The sequence below is a fragment of the Hemitrygon akajei genome, chromosome 11 (genome assembly GCF_048418815.1).
Source record: "Hemitrygon akajei chromosome 11, sHemAka1.3, whole genome shotgun sequence".
Taxonomy (NCBI): domain Eukaryota; kingdom Metazoa; phylum Chordata; class Chondrichthyes; order Myliobatiformes; family Dasyatidae; genus Hemitrygon; species Hemitrygon akajei.
The window spans coordinates 29669917-29695151 of NC_133134.1; the positions used below are offsets into that span (position 1 = coordinate 29669917).

Below are 25235 nucleotides of genomic sequence, written 5' to 3' on the forward strand. Positions count from 1 at the left end.
CTGATCCTCCAAGCAATGGGGAGAAGGAACCCTATTTTGGAGCATTGCAGCAAGTCCCTAGAGACCTGTAGCAGCAGATGGAACCCTCCCTGAAAGGAGGGTTCCTGTAGATAAATAGGGGCTGTTTTACTTTCGAGGTGGCGCCAGTGACTGTACTGCTGGACTGGCCAAGTGGGAGCTCCTCATCATCCCACCTCTGGCCATCAAGCATTCTGGGTGACACTAAGATCGGGAAAACAATGGACTGATGTTGAAGGAGGGGATTATTTGGCTGACTGGTGCAGAAAGGGGATGGAACATGGTGAATGACGATAGGCTTTAGGCAATTGAATAAATATGCTCCGTCCATCACAGAAGCCGCCCTAGATACAGTGACCATTGTAGAGGACATAGGGAGGGGAAGCATCCCCTATGCTCTAGTGGATTTGGCTAAATCTTCCTTTTCCATTCGCCTAAGTCCTGAATCCCAAGACCAGTTTGCTGTTACGGTGGAAGGCAGACAGTTCACCTTTTTGGCGTCTTCCCCAGGGATATGTACACAGCCACATCAGTGACAGAGATCTCGATGAATAACGTTCTGAGAATGTTGTATAAATATGCTTATCTTATGAACATATTTAAGTGTTGGGTGTGCTCCCAGATTCCAGTGCACACAGGCACGAGAGCACTGACACCGAATACTGGGCATAGAATGAATCCATCATGAACTTGTAAGCTATGACTGTTGATGGGACTGTAAAAGGTGGTCCACTTAGGGGCTGATATGTACCAGCACATGATCAGGATAAGAACAACTTTGAATGTAATACCGCGATCCTGGAATAATTCAGATTTAGTTTATTGTCATTTAGCAATCACATGAGCAATGCAGTTAAAAAATGAGACAACGTTCCTCCAGAATGCTATCACAAAAGCTCATGACAAAACAGACTACACCAGAAAATCCACATAACGTTTGGCAATCCCCAATCCAGAGTCCGGAGAGGCTGCTGCGTATTAATATCGCGCTACCATCTTAGCGCATTCCCCGGAAAGGAGCTCCAATCCCACCAGACAAAACAAGACCAAAAACTAATGCTACAAGACCTGCACAAAACCACATAGTTACAACAGTGCAAATAATAGCATAATTGATTAAAAAAACAGACCATGGGCACAGTAAAAATAGTTGAAAGATGTTAAAAGACTATAAGTTCAAAAGAAACCACCACACAGTTTCCACAAGTCCTCAGGGATAGACTCGTCATCCCACGTGGGCGGCAGAAGGGAATACCCTCACTATGGACTTCCACGGCGCTAGACTCAGCCTTGCAGACAGAGCACACAATGAAAGCTCCGTCGAACCCAGCCTCGCAGACACGGCACACAGTGGACTCCGAGTCCGTTGAACCTCTGAGCCTCCGACCATCCCCTCCGGCACAGCTTCTCTGAGCACCATCCTCTGCCAACCGCATTGTCACTGCTGTTACGATGAGCAGTTTTCACCAGGGAGTAGTTCCTGTACCTCCATGCACCATAATGTTACAGAAGAGGGCAGCACTACTTTAGTGGGAATATACTATTTTGGGGCAAAATTGTTTCTCACATTGACGGGCATGAACTGGGTGTGTGGACCCCAAGTTTACCGATGGCTCCCCATGGATCGGTCCGGCTGCTGCTACTTGGGGTATATTGTGCCATATGCGCATCACAAAATGATCTCGCTGGCCACCCACACACGTTAAAACATCTGGAAAGGGGTATCACAGAGGCCAATCGGATTTGGATAATAGCTGCGTGATATTGCTATGTTATAAAGGAGATCATCTTAATGGCCTCAGTCATGGCAGCATTAGTCAACGAGACTGTGCTGGCTTTGGAGCAAAGCTGAGATAGTCGCCATGGGGACAGTGGCCTTACAGAGTAGAATGCCATTAGATTATACCCAGTTAAGATGTCTATGCTATAATAGGCTAGGAGTGTATATACGTTCCTGATGAAATGGAGAATGCGGCAGATTTGGCCGGCCATATACAACAGTTGGTAGATAAGATATGCAAAGTGGGAGATCAGTCCCATAACCATTATACTCCAAGAGGGAGTAGGGTGTTCCTTCGGAAGATAGTGGGCTACCATAGTGTGCTGGGGGGTTACTATAGCTATTTTGATGCCAAGTAATTTTGTGATTTGCTTGAACTATGGCAGGGCATCCATGGGAGTTGTATTAAAACCTATGGTGGTTGTGATATTCGAGGGGTGGAGGGTTAACCTTTGTGTTTGCTAACGTATTCACCAGCACTGTGGCCTTGAATGTAAGAGAACTGAATGCAGCTTTGACTTCCACTGTGGGAGTATGAAGCTTAGCTGAACACGGGATACTGGTGGTGACAACTGATCACCAGTTCTCATTTAATTTGAGCTTGTGCTATGCATTGGCCTATTTACTGCAGCATTTCGTATCACTGGAAAGGGTATAAAAGTTGAGTGGTCAGGGGCTTGGATGTAGTTTTTCAGGGCCTTGCTGATGGGTTGAGTGACAGACTGGGAGGTGGGCTGTGAGAGGGAATATGCATACCTTAATAAGCATTTTAATGCTTGCTCTGTTCTGTCCTAATAAATGTAGCTTTACAGCTCTAAGTACATAACTAGTTTGTGCCTTTCTGCTCATCTATGCCAGACTGAGAACCTTTTGATGTAACAAAATATTATACATAGATCTACCTATGGCTAATAAACCATAACAAGTAGGGGCAGGTTCGGTATTGTCATTTAAAGTACAATTGGATAGGTATATGGACAGGAAAGGAATGGAAGGTTATGGGCTGAGTGCGGGCCAGTGGGACTAGGTGAGAGTAAGCGTCGGCACGGACTAGAAGGGCCAAGATGGCCTGTTTCCATGCTGTAATTGTTATATGGTTATGGTTAAGTATTATTGTATCATATACCACACTGTAAAAGAATGCATTCCATGTATTGTAAATACTTCCAACAATGGAACAGTTGCCCAGGATCAATGCTTTACTATCATTCAGGAACAGAGAAGAATCCTTTAGTAGGTGCTGGACTGGGCAAAGATAGTCTCAATACAATCCATTCTTCAGTTGTGAAGTATGCACTCGGTGATCAGATTATTTGCTGATTTCTGGGATTCTGCTCGATGGTGCAGGTGCAACGTGAGACAACTGTCAATTATGCAAAACTACAGAATCAAAGCTAGGCTGGAAATGTTCAATGACGATGGAGACACAATGAAGCAGAAGACAAAGACAACAAAAAGGAAAAGCCAAGGTAGTTAGATGTTGCAGATATTCTTGGAGGTGCAGTAATGGCTAAAGAACAGCCCTGTATGTAACAATGTGTGTAATGTAACATCTTTCTACAAACTGAAAAATTATTTATATAAACTGGAATTCAAAGAGGTCATTAATGAACTAAGCAAGTAGGAACAAATGATTCAGTGTACCAGTTGAACATAACGTCTTGTTATATCTTTAACATATTTAGACCAGGATTTTGGTGAAATGGCAAACAGTAACATCAGGCATGATCAACCTGTTCTACTCTGCCAAAGCAAACTTTGCAGGTAAAACTAATGACTGTACAGAAGCCTATTCCTACCCATCTGTGTTTTTTTTTTGGGGAGATGCACAGAAGATAAAATAGTTCTAATACCAGGAACAGTGTGAATGTAATAATTTTATTGGAAATAAGGTCCTGGATGTAAATTTGTAGCAGTACAATATTTTATTTTAATTTAATTTGAGTTTTTATAAACAATGTGCGCATAATACAAACAAGATTCATACCCATGTACAGATACTGTAATGCACAATTTCCCACTGAACTTCTTGAAAAAGAACTTGCATTTGTATTGCTCCTCGCCTCAGTATCCCAAAAAACTTTACAGTGAATTAAATACTTTTGTGTAGTTACTATTCCATGTCCCAAACAAATGCATTCTTCTTTTTAAACTTCTTGGTAATTCAGACATTTATCAGGATGGAATTATACTGGAGGTTACAGATAGTTCATTAGCTCCAAAGGTCAGGGCTATTATTTCAGCCTGACATTTGAAATCTATTTGAAATTCTGTATACTTCATTTTTGCACACTGATAGCCATGCATGGCATGGGATTTCCTTAGTGGCAGAGCACTCTGTGGCATTACAACCAAAATTCCAAGACGTGAACATTAGTCAATTCTGACCATTTACTGATAATACACAAGTAAAATAATATACCACAGAAATTAGAGGAAGACCTGGTCTGTTGCAGCCTTTCAGCTGGAGAGCAGTTTCATGATGGGGACTGAAAATAACTAACAAAAAGTGGAAAGAGACATTCTCTCAAAAGTATTAAAAAATACTGAAGATACTCAATTTATCTCAAAGTAGCAAGAGCTGCAAGAATAAGCTGGAATCAAAATGAGATGATATGTCTGAATCTATGCTATTCCATTTATCATACAGTGCTGAAAAATGGGCTTGTTCACAAAATGAAGCTAAACCATTGTGAAAATTTAAAAAGTATCACACACCATTTGCCTCCACCAAAGGACATTCTTTATTACTTGTGCCAGCTTAATGTAAAATACAGCTAAGTCTATATTGGGGTAAAAAAAATAAAATTGGTACAATAGTGGTGAGGGTGTACTGCACAAAAGGAACCTCATTGTGTTTTGTATTATTGAAAGCAATTACCCCTAAAGCATAATGGAAATGATGCAGTCATATTCCGACAGAACACAACATTAGGGTAAGGGAGTATTGAGGTGGAGCTGGGGATAAAGACTAAAGCACACAGTGGATGGAAAGAAAGAGTTAAAACTATTAGAAAGGACAGATGTTCTCAAACATCTCTGCAAGCAATGCTGGCCATGGATTGCTGGGAGAATTGCAACAAAAATGAAAGAAAGCAAAAGGAGAGTAGTAATCGCTCAATTGAAAAAAGCTTAACTGGTCATGGTATGTCACTTTCAAATACATTGGAGGGTTTATTCAGAGTTTTATTCATACAAATGTCAAAACCTGCATGATGAAGTTACACAAAAATATCCAAGACCTTTCGACTCCAAGTAACAAAACAAGAAGAAAAAAAAACCACTTTGAAATGTGTGCATGGAAACACCTAACCCTTCAGTTTACCATGAATCCATCAATGCTCAATGTAATGTTTCAGCTTGTGGACCTTGCAAGATGTTCACAATAAAATGATGACCTACTACCGAAATTCAATCACAGTAAACAGAATTACAGGCATCTGAGAAGCACTTTGCTAAACTAGCATACACCTATAAGAGAAAGCTAACAAAAAGATCGGGTGGTGTCATCTTCCTCACACAAGTTCCATGTAGTATATCCAATCTTTATTTAGGCTGTTTCTGGAGTCCATCATTTCTCCTAGCCTTGGTTTTCTTACTGGATGGCCATCTTCAAGGGCAAGTTAGCCAGTGAAGTCGTTATCCAACTGGAATCACGTGTCTGGGGATTGCAGAAGTAGACTTCTCTCTGTGGAGCCCCAGTATTCTAAATTACCTTTCAGCAGGGTTTAGTACTTTGTGACTTGAAATGTTCACAGGACAGATGGACTTGGGGTTTTCAAATCACTCTGTACTCAGTAGGAAAGCAATCGTTTCAGCACCTACACCCTCGATGTTTCTGCAGTTCTTGGATGACAGAAAGACAATCGTGTAATTTAGACTGGGCGCCATGGCCCTTGACTTTGGGGTGCAGACCATTGTATTAAGCATATCCCTGAGTGCAGCCTTCTGACTAATCACTCTGAATGCACGGGGATTCCTAGATTTCCTCATATTAAGCCCCAGAATGCATCAACACCTGCCATGGCGCGGCTATAGATGCCTGTGGCCGAGTTGATTCTGGTGGATACCTGACCTCTTTGAACCAGAGAGATCCACTGTATTTCAGCTCATACCCACGCCGTCCAACCTTCATACAGTTGTGCCAAGTTATCTAGATTAGTAGCTTCTTTAATCACGTAATCAACCTAGAAAATACAAACAATGGAGAAATTGTTTCTTTATATTTTAGCAGACTGTATTATAGATTAATGTCCCAAATAATGAGAAAACAGTACTCTAAACAAATCCTTACAATGAGAGAAAAAGGATACATTTCATCTTGCATCGGAATAGCAAACATCCCTGTCGTGACACTGATGCCACATAAATTTGAAATTGTCATTTAACTTTTCTTCTTTCAAGGGTAGTAAATCAAAGTGTGGAATGTTTCATTTCTACGGTGTAGACATGCAAATTTCAAGCCAGCACAGGTCTTAAATTCATGCAGTAGTCTCCATATATGCTAACCAGTGTGATTTTATTTCTCCCCATCACTGGCTAATTAATAATGAGCTGCAACAATGATTAGGTGGTAATTCTGCAACCTTTTGCAGTGTATGATTTAGTACCTCATTTGATCTTTGACCATTAACCACAGATAGTTATCACTGATTAGCATGAGAACCAAATCAGATTTACTTTTTCATTCTTCTGACTGGGAAGAGGAGATTACTGATTGCCAAAAATAAAACATGTTTAAACTAATGTGACATTATAACTGGGCATTTTGAACTGTTTGAAAATAGTGGATTCTGGTTAATAGGGACACATTAGGACCAGCATATCTTTGGCCCAATAAAGCGGCTACCCCAATTAGTTGAAGTTTCACGGAAATAGTTAAAAAGGTATAAAAAAGAAACTGAGTAACAATTTATATATTTAAATGAAATACAGAATAAATCAGACTACCAATGGTGCTACTGTGCTACAAAACTGTATATTAGTTCCTAAAAGTTATCAATGGCAATATTTATCTAGTGTTCGCAATGAACAAAATCAGCAGATACCTTGTGCAGACAGATAATGGACTGCCTTCATACTATACTATCAATGATTGCATTGTCCAAATCTTCACTTTCACTGTAATATTCAGGATGATGGCCAATATCTTTAAATTCTTTGTAGTTCCTAACTTAAAGTAGTGGAATGGTTTCATTTTCACTCCCAGCCATTTTTGGCATCTCCAAGCCTGAATACTTGAAACAGTTCTGAATTGTCTAACTACTTATTTATTACCAACTATCAGTGACAAAAATCACTGTTTTCTGAACATACAACAGATGCTACTTAAAACCCCTATCCTCTAAGCAGAGGGTAGTGTCTTTTGGCCATACAGTATATGCGAATGACACGAGCAAGAATCTGTTCGGCAACAGTTTCCTGCCCTAATTAAACAGTACAGTGCCCCAAATAAGCAAATACCCTGATTAACTGATGGCCCAACTAACCAAAATCTACTGTTCTTCAGTATAAATTAGAAATAATGAGGAAATAAGCAGGAAACAAATCAATAAGATTCTGGGTATGATTAAACTTATCTAAAAAGGCATTGTCTGAACTTTTATATGCTACCAAACAAGCAATCATTTCATTGCTTGTGGAGAATGCGCAGTGTAGATTTGCTGTTGTGGAGCACCTTTAATAATATTGGAAGCAAAGTTATGGCTACTTATGTGTACAATTGCAATATGTTAATTTAATTTGCTCCTCATCCCACCACCCAAAGCTAATTAGACAAAGGCAGATTGCACTACTGGGAAGCCTTAAATCAATCAGCTTGAACTAGTTTATAGCCAGCCGGTGGTGTAGTGGCATTCACACCGGACTTCGAGGCTGGGTTGAGTGTCGAACTAGCAAATCAGCATCATTAAAAAAAAAATGAAGATGGTAAAGAAATGGCAAAGTTGCAGCCCAGAAGGAATGACAATTGGTTTAATGTCATGTTTACTGAGGTACAGTGAAAACACCCATCTTGCATATCATCCACATATCAATTCATTATAGTGGTGCATTAAGACACAAGGTAAAACAAGAGTTCAGAAAAAAGTGTTACAGTACAAAGTGCAGCAGGTGGACAGGTAGGTTATGTAGTTAGCTGTCCTTATTGGACTAGGGAAACATTCAACAGTCAACTGTCCTTGAGCCTGGTGATATGAGCGTTCAGGCTTTTGTATCTCTTGCCCGACGGTGGTGGTGGGGCCATATGGGAGAGAAGAGAGGATGTTCAGAGTGGGTGCGATCACTGAGACAGTGAGAAGTGCAGACAGAGTCCATGGAGGAGACTGGTTTATGTATTGTGTTGAACTGTGTCCACAGCTCTCTGAAGTTTCTTGTGATGAGCAGAGCAGTCGCCAGGATGCATCAAGATAGGGTGCTTTCTATGGTGCATCAATAAAGTAGATGAAGGTCATGGGGGCATGCCAAATTTCTTTAGTCTGCTGAGGAAGTAGTGGCACATGGTGGCAATGTGTTCAGTCAGGACAGGGTATTATTGATGTTAATTCCCAGGAATTTGAAACTTACAATTGTTCAATGCTGAATGATTCATTTTAGCTTTCATTGTGGAAAGACTGCCCAACTCAACAGAAAAGACAAGAATGCATTTCACTAAGGGGAAGAAACTAGAACATATCCTGACACCTTAGAAATGATCACACACAAGATTACTCTCTGAAATAGCATGTTAATATTTTCATTTGTCCTGTGAACTCTGGATAAACCATGTTTCACTATTTTAGGCTGTTTATGATCTGCATTTTGTGTAGAGAAGGAGGTTCAGTGAGGAATTTAGTAAACAAAATAAGTCACAATGATACAGTCGGCCCTTCTTATCCGCGGGGGATTGGTTCCGAGACCCCCCGCGGATGCTCAAGTCCCTTATTTAACCTGAATCAATGCGCTGGTCTTTAGGACCCAGCGGAACCCCGGACTTAATTTAACATGTTCAGTGCAGTGGACATTCGGACCCGATGCAGCTCTGAAACCGTGGTGTTTCTGTTTACGAAAATAATCACGATCGCGATTGAAAATAAGGTGGAAGTAATAAAGTGATCGGAAAGAGGTGAAACGCCATCGGTCATTGGAAAAGCGTTAGGCTACAGTCGGTCAATGATCGGAACAATTTTAATGGAGCATGTGAAAGGCCCTGCCCTGATTAAAGCTACAATTATTACTAAGCAACACAGTGGTTTAATTATTGAAATACGTGTTTCTTAAGTGTTTTATAGAAAGGTAAAATATGTACTATATACTAAGAAAAACTTTTGACTAACTGACGCTAAATAATACCGGATGTACCTGTTCCGACTTCAAATCCGACTTAAAGACGTACTCAGGAACGGAACTCATTCATAACCTGGGGACTGCCTGTACTTTTAAGTTATTTCTAAATTACTTATAATACCTAATACAATGTAAATGCTATGTAAATAGTTGTTATACTGTATTGTTTAGGGAATAATGACAAGAAAAAATAGTCTGTACATGCTCAAACAATGAGTGCTGGAGAGAACTTCCGGGTTTTCCCGATCCGTGGTTGGTTGAATCCGCGCATGCGGAATCCGCGGATAAGGTGGACCGACTGTAGAAATTGAATATTTGCTTGTTGGTGAAAGTAGAGAGCATTACTTTTTAGGTTGAATGAGGTTACACAAAAATATAATCAAATGTACAAGAAGTCTTTGTAGCCAATCTGATCTATTCAAATCCATAAATAATCTGGCCTAGTTGTAAGCTAGTAAGGCATTGATCTTCCTAAATGATGGATCAATTAATTTCAGTTTTTAATTTATATTGATGAATATTATCAATACAAACAGGTGTATAAAATATGGTGCAAAATTTAGTTTCTCAACCACTAACATATACATTTTTTCATATTTCTACACAATTAAAATATATACTTTTTAACCTTTTTTTTAGATCTTTTGATTTCCCAGGTCTAATTTATGAGCCAAATATCCCTACACATCAATCTCCTTCCCATGTCCCCCCAAAAAATTGTAATTTCTATTCCACAGTCCACTCACCTCCACATCAGATGAAATTAAGAACTTATTTTATACAATTTCTAACTGGAATTTGTGTATTACAATTTTGCATCATTTGACTGAAGAATAATGTGGTCAGAACATCTTTTAAGACAGCAACTCTGGCATTCTTAATTTTCCAGCGAGTTTCAGTCATTTATTCACATTTTTTGTGCCAATTTTTTTCAAAATGTATTCATTTTTCAGAATGCCCACCCCACAATTACCGTACTTGAGAATGTAATGATGAACTGCTGCTTTGAACCCCTGCATCCTCCTGGTGAACGTACTCCCTCAGTGCTACTGGAGTGCCAGGATTCAGACTCAGCAATATACTATATATTTCCAAGTTAGGATAGTGTGAAACTTGAAGGGCAATACACAATTGGCAACATTTCCATGCACCTGAAGCCATTTTCCTTTGTGGTGGAGCTCACAAGTTTGGATGGTGTAGTCATTGTAACCTGGCTGTGTAGCCAGAATACATTGTTTAGATGATACTTACTGCAGCTACTGTGCATGTGGTGAATGACAAGAAGACTTTGTGTTGTGCTAAGGTAAAAACATGGGTTACTTTATCCTGGACAGAAGCTTCTAAAGATGTTGTTGCTGTACTCATCTAGACAAATGGAGAGTATTATATCACACTCCTAACTTACACCTTTGGGATGCCAAGAGGCTAAACACAGTACTTGTACTTACAACTATTCCCACAGATTTTTCATTGAACGACAATAATTAACATTAATGGTGGGGTCTCAGCAATAGTAATGTCATTGAATGTTAAAGATCAATGGTTAGACTCTCTTGTTAAAAGGTGGTCAGTGCCTGGCTTTTCTGTGGCACTGATGTTTCTTTTTACCGATCAGTCCATGCCTAAAAGTTTGTCTTTCTGTTCCTCATATCCTGTTGAACTGTTAAGTGGAACTGAAGACCAGACATGTTCATCAATCACTGAAGAAATGGAGCCTATGGTGGGTAGAAAGTTATTAGTAAAGAAAAAGTGGTTGTTCATTGGATACTGCTCTACTGTGGCTGGGATGACTGACCACCATATCAACTCAACCATGACCAAGGTAGTGATCCAAATGTAGTATTTTTTTTCTTCCATAGTAATGCCCTTATCTTCACTCCTAATGAAGCTTGTGCATTTCCAGCAAGGACCACAAAGTTTTCTCCAAAGTACCTTGGAATCTCACTTCTGCTACACTGAAGTGCTGTTCATCAACACAAAATCAACTTCTACACTGCACACTTATTACACTGAGATTCACCCTTTCAACATCTGTTTGCTGAACTGCCTGACAAACATCAAGTTTTGGGCAAGTTGGAGCTTTCTGTCACTGAACAATGATGGAAGCCACATCCACTTATGGCAGGCAATTTCCTTACATGGATACTGGTCATAGTCCATTTACTGGAACTCGACCAGGTTTTCCCAAAGCATCATCAAAAGCTTCACCTCATGCATCACCATCTTCCACCCTTGTATAAGCCCATCACTTAAAGAGTAATTTTAACAATTTTACATATGAATGTCCTTTTCACCATCCTTCATATTTAATTACTGTATGACCCTTCCTCTACACCACTCAAGGCAGAAACATCAGATGAAACAGTCTTACTCTCTCAGTAGTGATTTTTCCAACCATGACAGGACCTGAACTGATATCTTAAACCCAATTTTTGAGTCCGATTCTCAAGTTTTTCCACCATTGTTCAGACGTTAGCTACCTAAGATATGTTATAAAGTGAATAACATTTGGGTAGTCTATAAAAAGTTTGTTAGAATACAAGCATGCAATGATTTCATTGTACCTGTTCAGCAACTGTCATCCTCCTGTTGGGATCTACATCTCTGCCTTCCAGCTTGGCCTTCACTCTTTTCCACACACTAACAGCATAGGAATTCCGTTCCTGAACAGCTGAAAATATAAAAAGGCAATTTTGTCTATCACTTTGCATACAACTAAATATTTTAATATGTTCAAAAATCAGGTGATTTCATTTATGTAGGCAAACAGCAGCCAGTTTGGAGGAAAGATAATTTACCAGCAGAATCATTCCCAAAGTAAGGCTACTTTATATCCTTAAAATTTAGATGGTCACATTTAAAAATAATTAATCTATGGATTAAGTTAAGAAAGCTCAAGCAACATCTTATTTTAAAAAGACTGGGATTCCTGATGATATGGTTTTCCTTTGATTCTATTATGGTTATTATTCTATTATGGATTTATTGAGCATGCCTGCAAGAAAATCTCAAGGTTGTATATGGTGACATGTGTGTACTTTAATAATAAATTTACTTTGAACGCTTTGAACTCTGATAAGCTTTCACCAATGACACCAGAAATATCAATTTAGATTATGTGTTCATGTTTTGCCATAGACGTGTACAGACTAGCGTAGATCTACACACCACACAGAACAGAGTACATTTAAAAAGTGAGCAATAAAGTAAAATAGTAATGAACATACTGATTTACAACTAATGAATACAGTAGAAAAATATTATTTACCTTTCCCAGTCTTGGGATCTCTTGCCGCTTTCTTTGGACTTGGAGCAACATTCTTGCCCAATCCTGTGCTTGTGCCAGGTGGTGTGTTAGCTGAAGCGGCAAGATTTCTCTGAGCCATCTTTCGTGCATTCTGTGACATGACTTCTGGTTGGGTCTTTTGCGTTGTACTACTGCGAACAGCTGCAAGTAGTACAAGATACACAATCTAATTTCACACAGTGGCTTAAGCATGTTATTTTATGCAAGATTTGAAAATTAATTCAGATGAAACTAAAACCTGCAGATTTTAATTTGCTGGTTTAACCTCATCAATGTTATTTTAATTAGTGTCTGTGCACAGAATCTTTATTCACTTGGATTGGAACTGTGAAACAAATTAAAAACTCAATGCCACATATTGCCTAATTTTTGACAATGGTAAACTAGCTACAAGTATCAAGATAGAGTGAAACACTTAGCTTACAACCATTCCATACACAAGTACATCAAGATAGTACAAAGATTAACAATGTAGAATATAGTGTTATAGCTACAAAGAAAATGCAGTTCTGGTGGGCAAGGCACAAGGGCTATGAAGTAGACTGCAAGATAAAGTTCATCTCATCATACAAGAGATCCACTCAAGAGTCTTATACATGTTTTCAAGCTTTTGTATCTTTTGCTTGATGAGGGAAGAGGGTGTGGGGTTAGAGAAGTGAGAATTTCTGATGTGGGAGGGGTCATTGATCATGATGGTTGCTTTCCCAAGACAGGGGGAAGTGCAGAGGGACTCAATGAAGTGGTGGCTTTGTTGACATACTGGGCTGAATTTACAACTCACTGCAATTTCTTGCAGTCTCGGGTAGAGCAGTTGCCATTCCAAGCAGTGATACATTTGGATAGGATGCTTTCCTTGGCCTATAACTGCCTACTAACAATGTTAAGCACTGAACCATACAGAACTGCATGTAAGCACTGAAGATTTTAATGAATGGTTTGGTGATTATACATGGGCTAATAAAACCAGCCAAAGTTCAGAATACTCTGGTAGCTCACTGAGCAGTCTACATGCAACTCTTGAAAAAGAGTTTTACATAATGCACTCACAGCTAAGCAGCAATGTAATATTTTCTCATTAATCATATAAACACGAACAATAAACACAAAAGATTCATCAGATGCTGGAAATCCAGAGCAACACACAAAATTCTGGAGGAGCCCAGTATGTAAGGCAGCACCCATAGAGAGGCATAAACAGTTGACATTACAGGCTGAGACCCTTCATGATATCAGAAATATGAACAACCCTGCCTCAAAACTGGGATGAAATGCAGAGAGGTTGAACTTGAATACTCATTAGATTTATCTGGCAAACTGATGGCAGTCAGTACAGTTTGATGATTTTTCTCTTGATTGCTTCTGCCTATTTTAGTACAGACATTTTTCACTGGAGTCTAGAACATTAAAACTGATCAGTAAATGAAGCAAAGTTTTGAGAAACCATCTCTATAGTCCAGAGGTGCATTTGACCATCATATTAAGTAAAATATACCTAAAATACATAAAACTGAAATTTGCTTATTGTAATCAATCAATTAAGGACTGGTTAGTACAAGAATCAAGACTGCTTAAAAGAAAAATTGTGGTTGAGAATCGAGCCACAAGTTGAAAAGTAAAGATTACCTGCAGCAAAACTGGGCTGAAATGCAGAGACAGAGGTTGGACTTGAACACTCATTAGATTTATCTGTAACGAGTGGGGATGCAAAACTGACCAGATCATTGTAGATACTGAAAAACAAGGAAGTTATATTGAAAACATAAAAAGAAAAGCAATTTTAATTTTTTTAGAAATTAGTTGAAATATATATTTTAAGTAACACATGACTGCCTCAAAGGCAAGTGAACAGTACCAATTCCAGCCAAGGTAAAGATGGAGTTAGGTTAATAAAACGAATAGTTCTATCCTCATCTAGCTTTCTGTGCAAAACAATAATTCCATTTGTATATTTTAGCAAAGGGTTTTCTCCCAATCCTTACAATTCTTTCCCCAAGGAGGATGTCGGTAGCTAATTAGCACAAACGTCTATTATTTAGAACTTAGGCTAAGTGTCAATAGCAGAAATAAAAGATTACACCTGTGAAAGCCCTCACTGCATCTTCTTGGGTTACAAGAGAAAACCATTCAACAGGCTCCTCCTAACCCCCACAATCGCCCAGAAAGCAATCTCATTGGTGACATACCCCTGCCCCTTATCGCCTTGCACATTTGTAGCTTACTCTCACATGCCCATCAACTTCCCTGATTATTTTGCCTTATACTACACTATAGGGTATTTAACAACAGTAAATTAATCTCTGCACATTTCCAGGATGCGGGAGGAAACCAGAGAAGCTGGAATGAGTGTACAAACTACTGGTAGCATCTGAGAATTTGGGATCCTGGGCTGTGAAAGAGCAGCAATCACAGCTCCACCTTCATGCTCATTCAAGCACATATCTGACCTGGCAGTAGAACTGACAACAACATTTAACCCCTTTTAGCTTAAGGCAATTATCACCAAACCAGCTACTGAATTTCTTATCTTCCTAACTTACAAGGCTTAATGCCAGAATGCAGTTCACTTAGCGATTAAAAAATTCATACAAAGGATTGATATATTTTGCAGTTTCCTTTTACCTAACTTACAAGGCTTAATGCCAGAATGCAGTTCACTTAGCGATTAAAAAATTCATACAAAGGATTGATATATTTTGCAGTTTCCTTTTACACATGTTTGAAGGATCCGGCCTTCACTAACATCTTTTTTGAAGGCTGGCAAAGATGACAACCAGTCTTACCTGATAGAAGTGTTCCATAAAATTCAGAATGTGCTCACAAATTTCCTCGCATTGAAATTAATGGATAGAAAGCCTAAAGGTACCTTTCATTCAGTCTGGCTTCCTTACCACCATGCTCAGTCATAGAATTAAGACTTGGATGACAAGAGAATCTGAGAGTATGAAACATGCCCCAAAGATCAAAAACCCTAAAGCTTACTGTCAGAAATGAAAAACTGTGGCAACCAAAATGAAGACTATGTTTATGAGAGGTAACAAACTATTTTTCAAAAAGAGTAAATAACTTGAAAAGTGTATGGGTTCCAATTATAAAGCAATACTAATTATTGCTTCAAAAATGATGGAATTTAACTCTTGTTAAGTACCAGCGGTTGCATTTTGGTCAAACAAGGGCAGGACATGCACTGTAAATGGTAGGGCTCTGAAGAAGTTTGTAGAGCAGAGACCTGGCGGTATAGGCACATTGTTCCCTGAAACTGGCAGAACAGGTAGACAGGATGGTGAAAGTTCTGCCTTCAACTGTTAGTACACTGAGTGCCTTGAATTGGAGTGCCATGTTACAACTGTACAAGATGTTGTGAGATCACACTGTGTGGAGTTCTGGTCACTCAGGTGTACAGGGATGTCATTAAGTTGGAAAGGGTAAAGAAAAGATTCACAAGGGAGTTATGAAGAGTCTCAATAGACTGGAACTTTTCTCCCTGAAGCATAGGAGGTTCAGGGATGACTTTAAAGAACTGCATAAAAGGTGTTTAGCCTTTTTCCCAGGGTAGGGGAGTTTAAAACAGTGGACAAATATTTAAGGTGAGAGAACAAAAAAATTAAAAGGAACCTGAGTGGCAACATTTCTCACTCCATCCCTCAGAGGGTAATGGGTATCTGGAATGAGCTGCTTAGGAAGCAGTAGAGATGGGTGCATTTACAAATGCTTAAAAGACATTTGGACAAATACATGGATAGAAAAGACCTAGTGAGATAGAGGTCAAATGGGACTAGCTCAGAAAGAGACATCTTGGTTGGCATGAATGAGTTGGGCCAAAGGCTTGCTTTGTGATTTATGACTACGAGTCTGTGACAATCACAATTATTGACAATATTCAGGTGGTTGATGTCAAAATCTGCATGCTGAGTAAATTATGAATGCAAAATAGAAAATATTGTCCACAAATGTACTGCAACGACTTGAGTTGTGCTTTATATCTTTGAAAGTTAAATAAATCATACATCTATAAACCACAGTTGCTCAGTTTGACACATTATGCTGCACCGTTTCATGTAGGAATTGATTAAGAAGACAATTTGTTTTTCATTTTGGGCAAGACTTAATTTTAATTTCATCTCAATAATATTGAAAAATCTAGCAATGATTACACTATGTAAATGAAAGACTGCACTGCAGAAGATATATGAAACCCATTTAGAAAGTTATAGCTTGCCTAGGGTGCAGCTGAAATTTGTTAAACTAAAATATTAAGGAAATTGCTTTAACTTGAAATTCTATTAAACTTTATTATCTTACTTCAGGCTTTGCGATTTCATTTCCTTTAAAGTTGGTGTAATCTCCTGCAGCATTTCAACGTGTTCCTGACTTCGGACCTGTCCCATAGCCTGCACTATTGTGAAAAGCACTGTTTGGATGTTATCCTGCCAGGACTTGTATTCAGCTAAAAATTGGCGCACACTATCTTCATATGGAACATCTTCATTGTCTCCCATAGCTGCTTCTTCATCCTTTCAATAAAATACAAAGACAAAAAAAATTCCATTAGTTTGCACACAGTTCATTCGCCTCTAATATCCATTTTGAAATTTCAAGGCATTTAAATTCTCACAAATCTGTAAGCCACATGGAATTAGCACAAGCATGTATGCCCAATTCATAGCAAGCAGAGGTACACAAGTACAAAACTGTTAACTCTTAAAAGTTGTAACAGGAATAGCTCATGTTAACAATGAATTGATTATAGCCAGGGTTTGATTTCCCAGATTCCAACACTGATATATAGATCAATACCACTGATTACTGTAACTGGTAATGCAATGTATGACTATAAATGTGAATGCTGCATTCATGATCATTTGGGCTACTTTGCCGGGTGATGAAGTGATTGTCGTCATCCCAGTGAATGCTTTGTATATAGCTTTATATCCCAGTGAATGCTTTGTATATCCCGTATATAGCTTTGTAAATCAAAACAAAAATCTTAAAAAAAACTCCACACTCAGAGTGGTAGGTGTGTGGACTGCTTTGGCAGGGAGAGTGGCAGAAGTAGATACAGATACATTAGGGACATTTACGAGACTCTTAGAGAGGCACATTGATGAAAAAAAGTAGGCGGCTATTTGGAAGGGAACAGATTGATTTTGAAGCAGGTAAAGGATTGGCACGACATATTGAGCTGAAGACCTTCTACTGTGCTTCGCTATGTTCTATGCCCTAATGAATGGTAGTAAGGAATAGCTATATTCTCCTAGAGTTAGCATTTTCAAAAAGCCCCACTAAATTTCAGAACTGCACTTGATACAAGTAGAAAAATCCCTTTTCTATACATCTAGCTCTTTGTTCTGGATTTGCCCATGGATTTATAAAATCTGGATTTAGACACATACAGGCAGGTGATGGAGGGACACCAACTGTGTGCAGGCAGATGGGATTAGTTAATGTTAGCGCAGACATGGTGGCCTGTATGGTCCATCCTTGTGATGTATGCTTCTATGGATGGGACTGGGATGGGACTGGTAAAGAATTCACCAGTTTGCTACTGACCTTTCAGCAAAGTATAGAAACCTCAAAACTATTAACCACCAACTTTCAGACAAATTAATAAAGCCCTCGTTGTATTAAATACAAACAGATAAAGACAAAGTAATCACAGTTTAAATGAAAAATCTTGGTTTTACAGAAAGATGCAAATCATTAATTAACAAAAGGCCCCTAAGATTAAGGAAGAAACATATTGAAACACTTGTTCATTTTAGTTTTTATTCAAACTCTGAGAGCTATATTTTATTCCATTTCTCAAATTTTGTGGATAGTGATTTTTGAATTCAGCAAGGTCAAATTTTTATACTAGAACAGCCTTAACTATGATAGTTTTACATTTCTCTCTGTTAACCTGTATTGACCAAAGGAGAAAAATTCTGAATGCTCCTAGACATGGCTTCATGCATAGCCACTGTTGATCCAGGGTGGATAAGAATCAACAACACAACTTCTGTATAATATCAAGCATTTTGACATCACCCTTATAGATATTCTCACAACTGTACATTTCATTTTGGGATTCCAATCATGAACCCGTGTCTTGGACAGTAGTAAATACAATTTGATTACTTGACACTAGCACTCATTTTAGAACTATATACAGGATGAGATCCCTTATCCAAAATTTTATTATTTTTTTTTGAGTGCTGACAAGATAACACAAATGGAAAATTCTACAAACGTGCTGGGTAGGTTCCCAGGCGATGTGCAGCTCTCTGCACACCAGACAGTTCTGAGAAGAGACCTCACACATGCAATGAGCAGAAGTTAATGAAAAATATTAAAATACTGCATAAAGCGAAAAATAAAGTTCTCAATTGTGTACTGAAAGAGTGGATTTGTCAGCGACAGAGTGAATGCTAAACGGTATGCGATCATGAAACAAGCAGATCTATTATGATGAACTGAAAATTGAAGCTAATTGTGAATATTCAGCTGGATGGTTGCAGAAATTTAAGAAAAAGAGTAACACTTAACATTTTAAAGATTTGTGGTGATAAAGCATCTGTTGATCATGAAGCAGCATTGATGAGTTTGTCAAGATTGTCGCTGATGAAAATCTAACAATGAATGGCTGTAACAGCACGTGTGCTGAACAAGTGCAAGACAAAGACTGATTACCAGTAGCACAGAAATTCAGAGTTTGGAATAATGGCATTGCCAAACTGCCACTGACTGTCCATCTGGGCGGCTGAGGTAGTGTTAGCTTACCTTTCTGTTGGTTTAATTATTATTTCATGCACAGGATTATTAAAATTATATAAATTACATTCATGGTATATGTATAATATATATGTAATGTAAATGGATTTTGTGTTTAAATTTGGGTTTCACCCCTGAAGTTTCTCTTATACAGATGCAAATTTTCCAGTGAAACATTTCAGACAAGGGGTGCTCAACTTGTATAAATTAATTTCTTTTAACATTGTTCACATTATGTTACCATTTTAAAGCCCCTTTTCTGATGATTATTAAAAATTTTCAAATCAAGAATAGTTCCTTATTCTCCCAGTTTTTGGAGGCATCGCAACTACTCAAAGTGGTACTTGGTTTCACGAAGTTCACAGTCAGACTATTCAGGCCATTATCCCGAACTCTTGAATGATAGCATGTCTATCCATCATTTGCTTCTTGTTGTGCTCTTACTCGGAAGAGCCAAGAGCTCCTCCTCCCCATAAAACAAACTGGAAATATCTACAATTCTGTTTCAAGCGGCCCAATATTTAAAGCAACTTTGAAGTTACAAATTGTCTAACAGTCCAAGAAAAGTTTAAGTAAAATTCTGAAGGCAAACTTATCAATTCCCCAAAACAGGAAAATAATGAATGCAGATGATTACCTTTGCCATTGCTTTAAGGAGATGTTTAACATCAGCCAATAATTTATTATGGCCAGTAAGCACAGTTTTAATATTATCCACCAGAGTCTGTATTGTTTCGCACACAGCTTCGATCTGCTGTTCCTTTTCAGTTTGTGCTGCCCTTTGTGTTGCCATATCTTGAGTCAGTTGTTTGTGTGCAGAAGAAAGCCATTCAGAACTTCCTATTGGATGGTCAAGACTGGTAGCCTGGAATAAATAGGTGAATATCACAAGGTTGAAGCAATAACACCCATAACAATCAAAGCAAACACCACTTTGTTAATAAGACAACCAAAGGCTAGTTTAGACAGACAGACATACTTTATTGATCCCGAGGGAAACTGGGTTTTGTTACAGTCGCACCAACCAAGAATAGTGTAGAAATATAACAATATAAAACCATAAACAATTAAATAATAATAAGTAAATTATTCGCATGCTGTTTGTGGATTTCAGTTCGGCGTTTAACACCATCGTCCCTCATATCCTCTGCTCCAAATTGTCTCACCTTACTGTGCCACTTGACCTCTGCGATTGGATTTACAGCTTCCTGACCAACAGAAGTCAGCAGGTAAGGATGGGACAGGTCACCTCAGATATTTGAATCACCAACACAGGCGCCCCCCAGGGGTGTGTCCTCTCTCCACTGCTGTTCTCCCTCTACACCAAAGACTGCACCTCCTCCAACCCCTATGTGAAGCTTTTGAAGTTTGCAGACGACACTACCGTCATCGGACTCATCCAGAATAGTGTTGAGTCTGCATATCGACAGCAGGTGGACCAACTGGCGCTCTGGTGCAGTCGGAACAATCTGGAGCTGAACATGCTCAAGACAAAGGAGATGATAGTGGATTTCAGGAGACATCCCCCCGCTATGTCTCCCCTCACAGTCCTCAGCAGCCCTGTGTCCACCGTGGAAAACTTCAGGTTCCTGGGAACCACCTTCTCTCATGATCTGAAGTGGGAGCAGAACATCAGCTCCATCCTGAAGAAGGCCCAGCAGCGGATGTATTTCCTGTGGCTCTTGAGGAAATACGGTCTGCCTCAGGAATTGCTGCTGCAGTTCTACACTGCAGTCATTGAGTCTGTCCTGTGCACCTCCATCATTGTGTGGTTTGGAGCCGCCACCAAGCAGGATAGAACCAGACTACAGCGCACAGTGAGGACTGCCGAGCACATCATTGGAGCCTCCCTGCCCTCTATTGTAGACCTGTACTCTTCCAGGTTGAAGAAGAGGGCGGGGAACATCATAAAGGACTCCTCCCATCCTGCGCACGGACTGTTTGATCTGCTTCCGTCTGGTAGGCGCTTCAGATCCCTCCAGACCAAGACTAATAGGCATTGGAGAAGTTTTTTCCCTACTGCGGTCACTTTGCTGAACAATTAACTGCCGGTTAACTGTCGGCTAACTATTACTTGGATTGCACTACCTGTATGTATAATCTATATTTTCATTTATATTTATCATTATTATTGTTATGAGCAGAGAGACAACATCTGCCGGAAGTAAATTCCTTGTATGTGCATAGGTACTTGGCGATTAAAGTCTGATTCTGATTCCAAGTGGAAATAAGTCCAGGACCAGCCTATTGGCTCAGGGTGTCTGACACTCCGAGGGAGGAATTGTAAAGTTTGATGGCCACAGGCAGGAATGACTTCCTATGATGCTCAGTGTTGCATCTCGGTGGAATGAGTCTCTGGCTGAATGTACTCCTGTGCCTAACCATTACATTATGGAGTGGATGGGAGACATTGTCCAAGATGGCATGCAATTTGGACAGCATCCTCTTTTCAGACACCACCGTCAGAGAGTCCAGTTTCACCCCCACATCATCACTGGCCTTGCAAATGAGTTTGTTGATTCTGTTGGTGTCTGCTACCCTCAGCCTGCTGCCCCAGCACACAACAGCAAACGTAATAGCACTGGCCACCACAGACTCGCAACAAACTCGCACAGAATGCAACAAAATATCTATGTGAAGAGACTTGGTCAAGAAACCCCCATGCTCCCACAAATTCCTGTGTAGCTGATTGGCTAGGATGTCACACAATTAATGAAATGATACTTTAGCAACCGATGGAACTATCTTAATAGAGGGTAAGAGAAAGGATCAGAGGGGAAGGGTTCTGGACAATGACTACTCAAACTTGAATACTCAGAAAACTGAAGTTCAAATCTGGAACCTGGGTATCAGACACCTAAGACTGATCACCTTTAGCCTTGACATGTAATGTGCAAGTTGTGAGTGTTTTTCTCTTTACAACTTGAATAAAGTATACTTCCACGAGTTGTCAGGGGTGTACCTTTTTAAAATGCAAATTGATCAACAATCCTACTGAGCTCAGAGTTTAAAGATGAGATAGGTAGTTCAGTGTCAAGTTCTGAAGCAGTGAAATGAATAAATATTTCAACTTACCAAACGCTTAAGGAGTCGAAGTTCAAGGTCCGACACTGAGCTGCTAAATTGTGATGCAAATGAACACATTTGTTGACACTGCTTTATTAGGTCAAACAACGCAGCATCCAAACTCAAGGCCTCAGGTGTCCGAGTTCGTAAACTTTCAAAATGAAGTATTGTGCTACAGAGGAAAGTTACCTAGACAAAAGGAGAAACAACTTAACAAGTGATAAAAAGGAAACCTGTGCACTATTTCAAGTACTTTATTCCCTTTACACAAGCCTGCTTCTGGTAAACTCCAATGACACAACTATTTCACATAGGTGAAGAAATATGGCAGGTAGCTTGAATGGACCATTACCAATGGTATTGCCTAGCTGAGCCAAATCACTATTTTGGTGGTGTATTTCCTATGTCCATTAGTAAAATCTTTCCATTCTTTTAGCATTAATTTAAGGTAAATATGTACAATTGAAATGTGCAAAGTACAATCCACCAGCACAGGCTCATTTCCAAAGATAAAAGGCAGCTCCACATTAGATGATGCTCTCTAAGTTCCTTCACCGCCTCTTCATGGTCTTGGCACATGATTTTTTTGTTAATGGAGATCTAAATGTCCTTTGGGGATTTTGCCCAGTTCCCTTAAAACAGTGTTACAGAATAATCCCAGTTTCAGAACAAAGGTCAACGGCAGATGAATTTTTTTAAAAAACCTGACACAAGAGTCAAATAAGAGCAGTTGCAGAAGTTTAAAATGAAACTGAAAAATGTGAGTTCTTAAATGATTGAAATCAGTTGATATCAATCCAAGGTTTTTTTTTTAAAAAAAAGAACTGTCAGGCACTTATCTGCGTTGTATAGAACTGGATAGATATGGATAACCTTATAGAAAGCAGTTTATTGTGGATTCAAATACAGAATTCAGAAAATAAACTGCGCCAATCTACTGGGTCACAACAGATTTCATGATATACTGTACATCAGTGATAATAAACCTGATTCTGATTCTCTTTCTTTCAAAGACAGTATTAGCTTTCAACTGTATTAATGAGTTGTCAATCCAAATCCAGTGAAAAGGGAAGAATATACCCTCAGTTCTGAATGTTCAATTGAGAACCTGTTCTGATGTAAGCACTCAAACTGATTCAACAGTATATGACACTTAGTCAAATTAGTTTTATTTCAGTAAGGTTCCTTCAGGTTGTTGTCGCTGGGGGTGGAAACAGGAACAAGCTCCCACTACATATTAAAAGCTCTCAATGGCATACGCCTCAAATAGCCTTAGACAACCAAGCCCAGCTCCTGACTTTCACGTGTGACTTAGCTATTAAGCCTGGCAGAACAGTTTCTACTGACTGATAAAAGGGCAAAGGCGGGTTGCTGGTGCCTTAAAACCAGTTGCTTCTGGCAAATGGGGCTCATCAGCCGTGGTTGGCAGCTTATCTAGAAGGAAAGCACTGATCTCAAACCTCCCCTGCCTTGTGGCTATACCCACTCACAGGGAAGACCTTGGGAGTAAACCCCGAGGATATAATTTAGAGCTGGAGTGTCTAAGGTAGTCCTACATTGAGTTCAATGCTGACTGGCAACTCCTGGTACATTGCTGGTACCAAACTGTATCGGTCTCTGCCATTCCTTTATGTTCATCAGATGTATGGAGAGGGTGAGCTTGCTACATGGGCAACAGCTTGCTCTCCATATCACACTGTCTAGGCTTGCATATCTAGACAGCTAGGATACAATATCCATGCTGTCACAGAACTGGTGATTGAAAGCTTTCAATCGCACTATCCATAGTTAGCTGACCGACGGAGGCCTCATTTCAGTAAATTTGACTTTAAGTGAATCATATGTTATAGCAAATTTAATCTTTTATTTATATCTTTAGTGTTTCCTGTCTGCCAAAGGAACATGAATGGAATGTGCAATGGACTTGTACTACATTTGAGTATTTGTACTGGGAAATGAAAAATGCTTTGGAATGGTTCTTGGAGCAAGCATATACATACTTGGTTTGCCCGCTGACTTTCCTTCACTACCAGATTTCTCCTTTCAGAGATGGTTGCCTCAAAATCTTGGAGTACAGGTGCCAAAGCAGGATTAGCTCCCCCTGCCCATTTCAAACGTTGCTCTATGCTGGCTTCCAAAGCTGCCAGTTTCTCCTGTATAACAAAAAAAATATGCTGTATTATATTTCTGGCATTGAGAAAGTTACATTTGAAGGAGAAATTGAGATTTTTTTCATCATTCAAACCATGATTAAGCAGATAGGGGTTAAAAAAAAAAGGCATTCAACTTCAAAAATAGAATCTCCACTTAAAAATACTCGAGGTGGAGAATTTTTTGGAACCTATTGTAACTTGCCTGAAGTGGCAAATCACCACATTTTATATTCAGTTTAATTATCAGTCAACTGTATTCATGCATGGTTGAATGATAATTAAACTTGAACTTTAATGAATCATGCATCTCAATTGAAGCACTTTTGTAACCTATGCCAGATTCCATTGTATTGAATATACTGTAGGGTGTGCTCCCACGCTACACATTAATGCCAGTTTAAGTGCAAGAAAAAAAGTACCACGAGGCAGTGCAAAAGGCTCATATTTGACCTATGAACACTGGTTTATTGAAGGCGAATACATTCAAGTACAAAAATAAAACTGAAACAAATAACTTACCTGTACTGTGGAGACAGAAACTTCCAGTTGGCTAAGAGCATGCAATTTCTTTTTCATGTTGGAAAGAATCCCTGTGCGAGGCGGAGGTGTAACTGTTGAAATAGGCTGAGTTCTATTCATAAGAATATCTTCATGCTGCCACTGTTAGAAGAAATGAATCATAGTTGAAACTAATTTTACATACTCACACTTATGAAAAATAAAACCTGTTTATTAGTTAGCATCCTTTTGCACTGCATTCAAGCAGGTAGAAAAAATACCTCAAATGGATAAAACATTCAAAAAAAAACCACAGACCAAAAGCCACAGTAGGTGGAGTTGT

At 39.2% G+C, this 25235-nt stretch overlaps 1 protein-coding gene across 2 annotated transcripts in view; it reads right to left on the bottom strand.

The window, feature by feature from the left end:
- Positions 1–3662: 3662 nt before the first annotated feature.
- The window catches only part of smg1 (SMG1 nonsense mediated mRNA decay associated PI3K related kinase), a 139319-nt gene continuing 117746 nt past the window's right edge, over positions 3663–25235 (bottom strand). For both annotated transcript variants that reach the window (XM_073060535.1, XM_073060534.1), the window contains exons 55-63: positions 24914–25054; positions 24242–24394; positions 22251–22430; positions 19813–20040; positions 16728–16939; positions 14052–14158; positions 12390–12569; positions 11686–11792; positions 3663–5985 (exon numbers count right to left, since the gene is read on the bottom strand). In XM_073060535.1, the coding sequence (XP_072916636.1) occupies positions 5908–5985; positions 11686–11792; positions 12390–12569; positions 14052–14158; positions 16728–16939; positions 19813–20040; positions 22251–22430; positions 24242–24394; positions 24914–25054 (1386 nt within the window). In that variant the 3' untranslated portion in view covers positions 3663–5907. The remainder of the gene's footprint in view (positions 5986–11685; positions 11793–12389; positions 12570–14051; positions 14159–16727; positions 16940–19812; positions 20041–22250; positions 22431–24241; positions 24395–24913; positions 25055–25235) is intronic.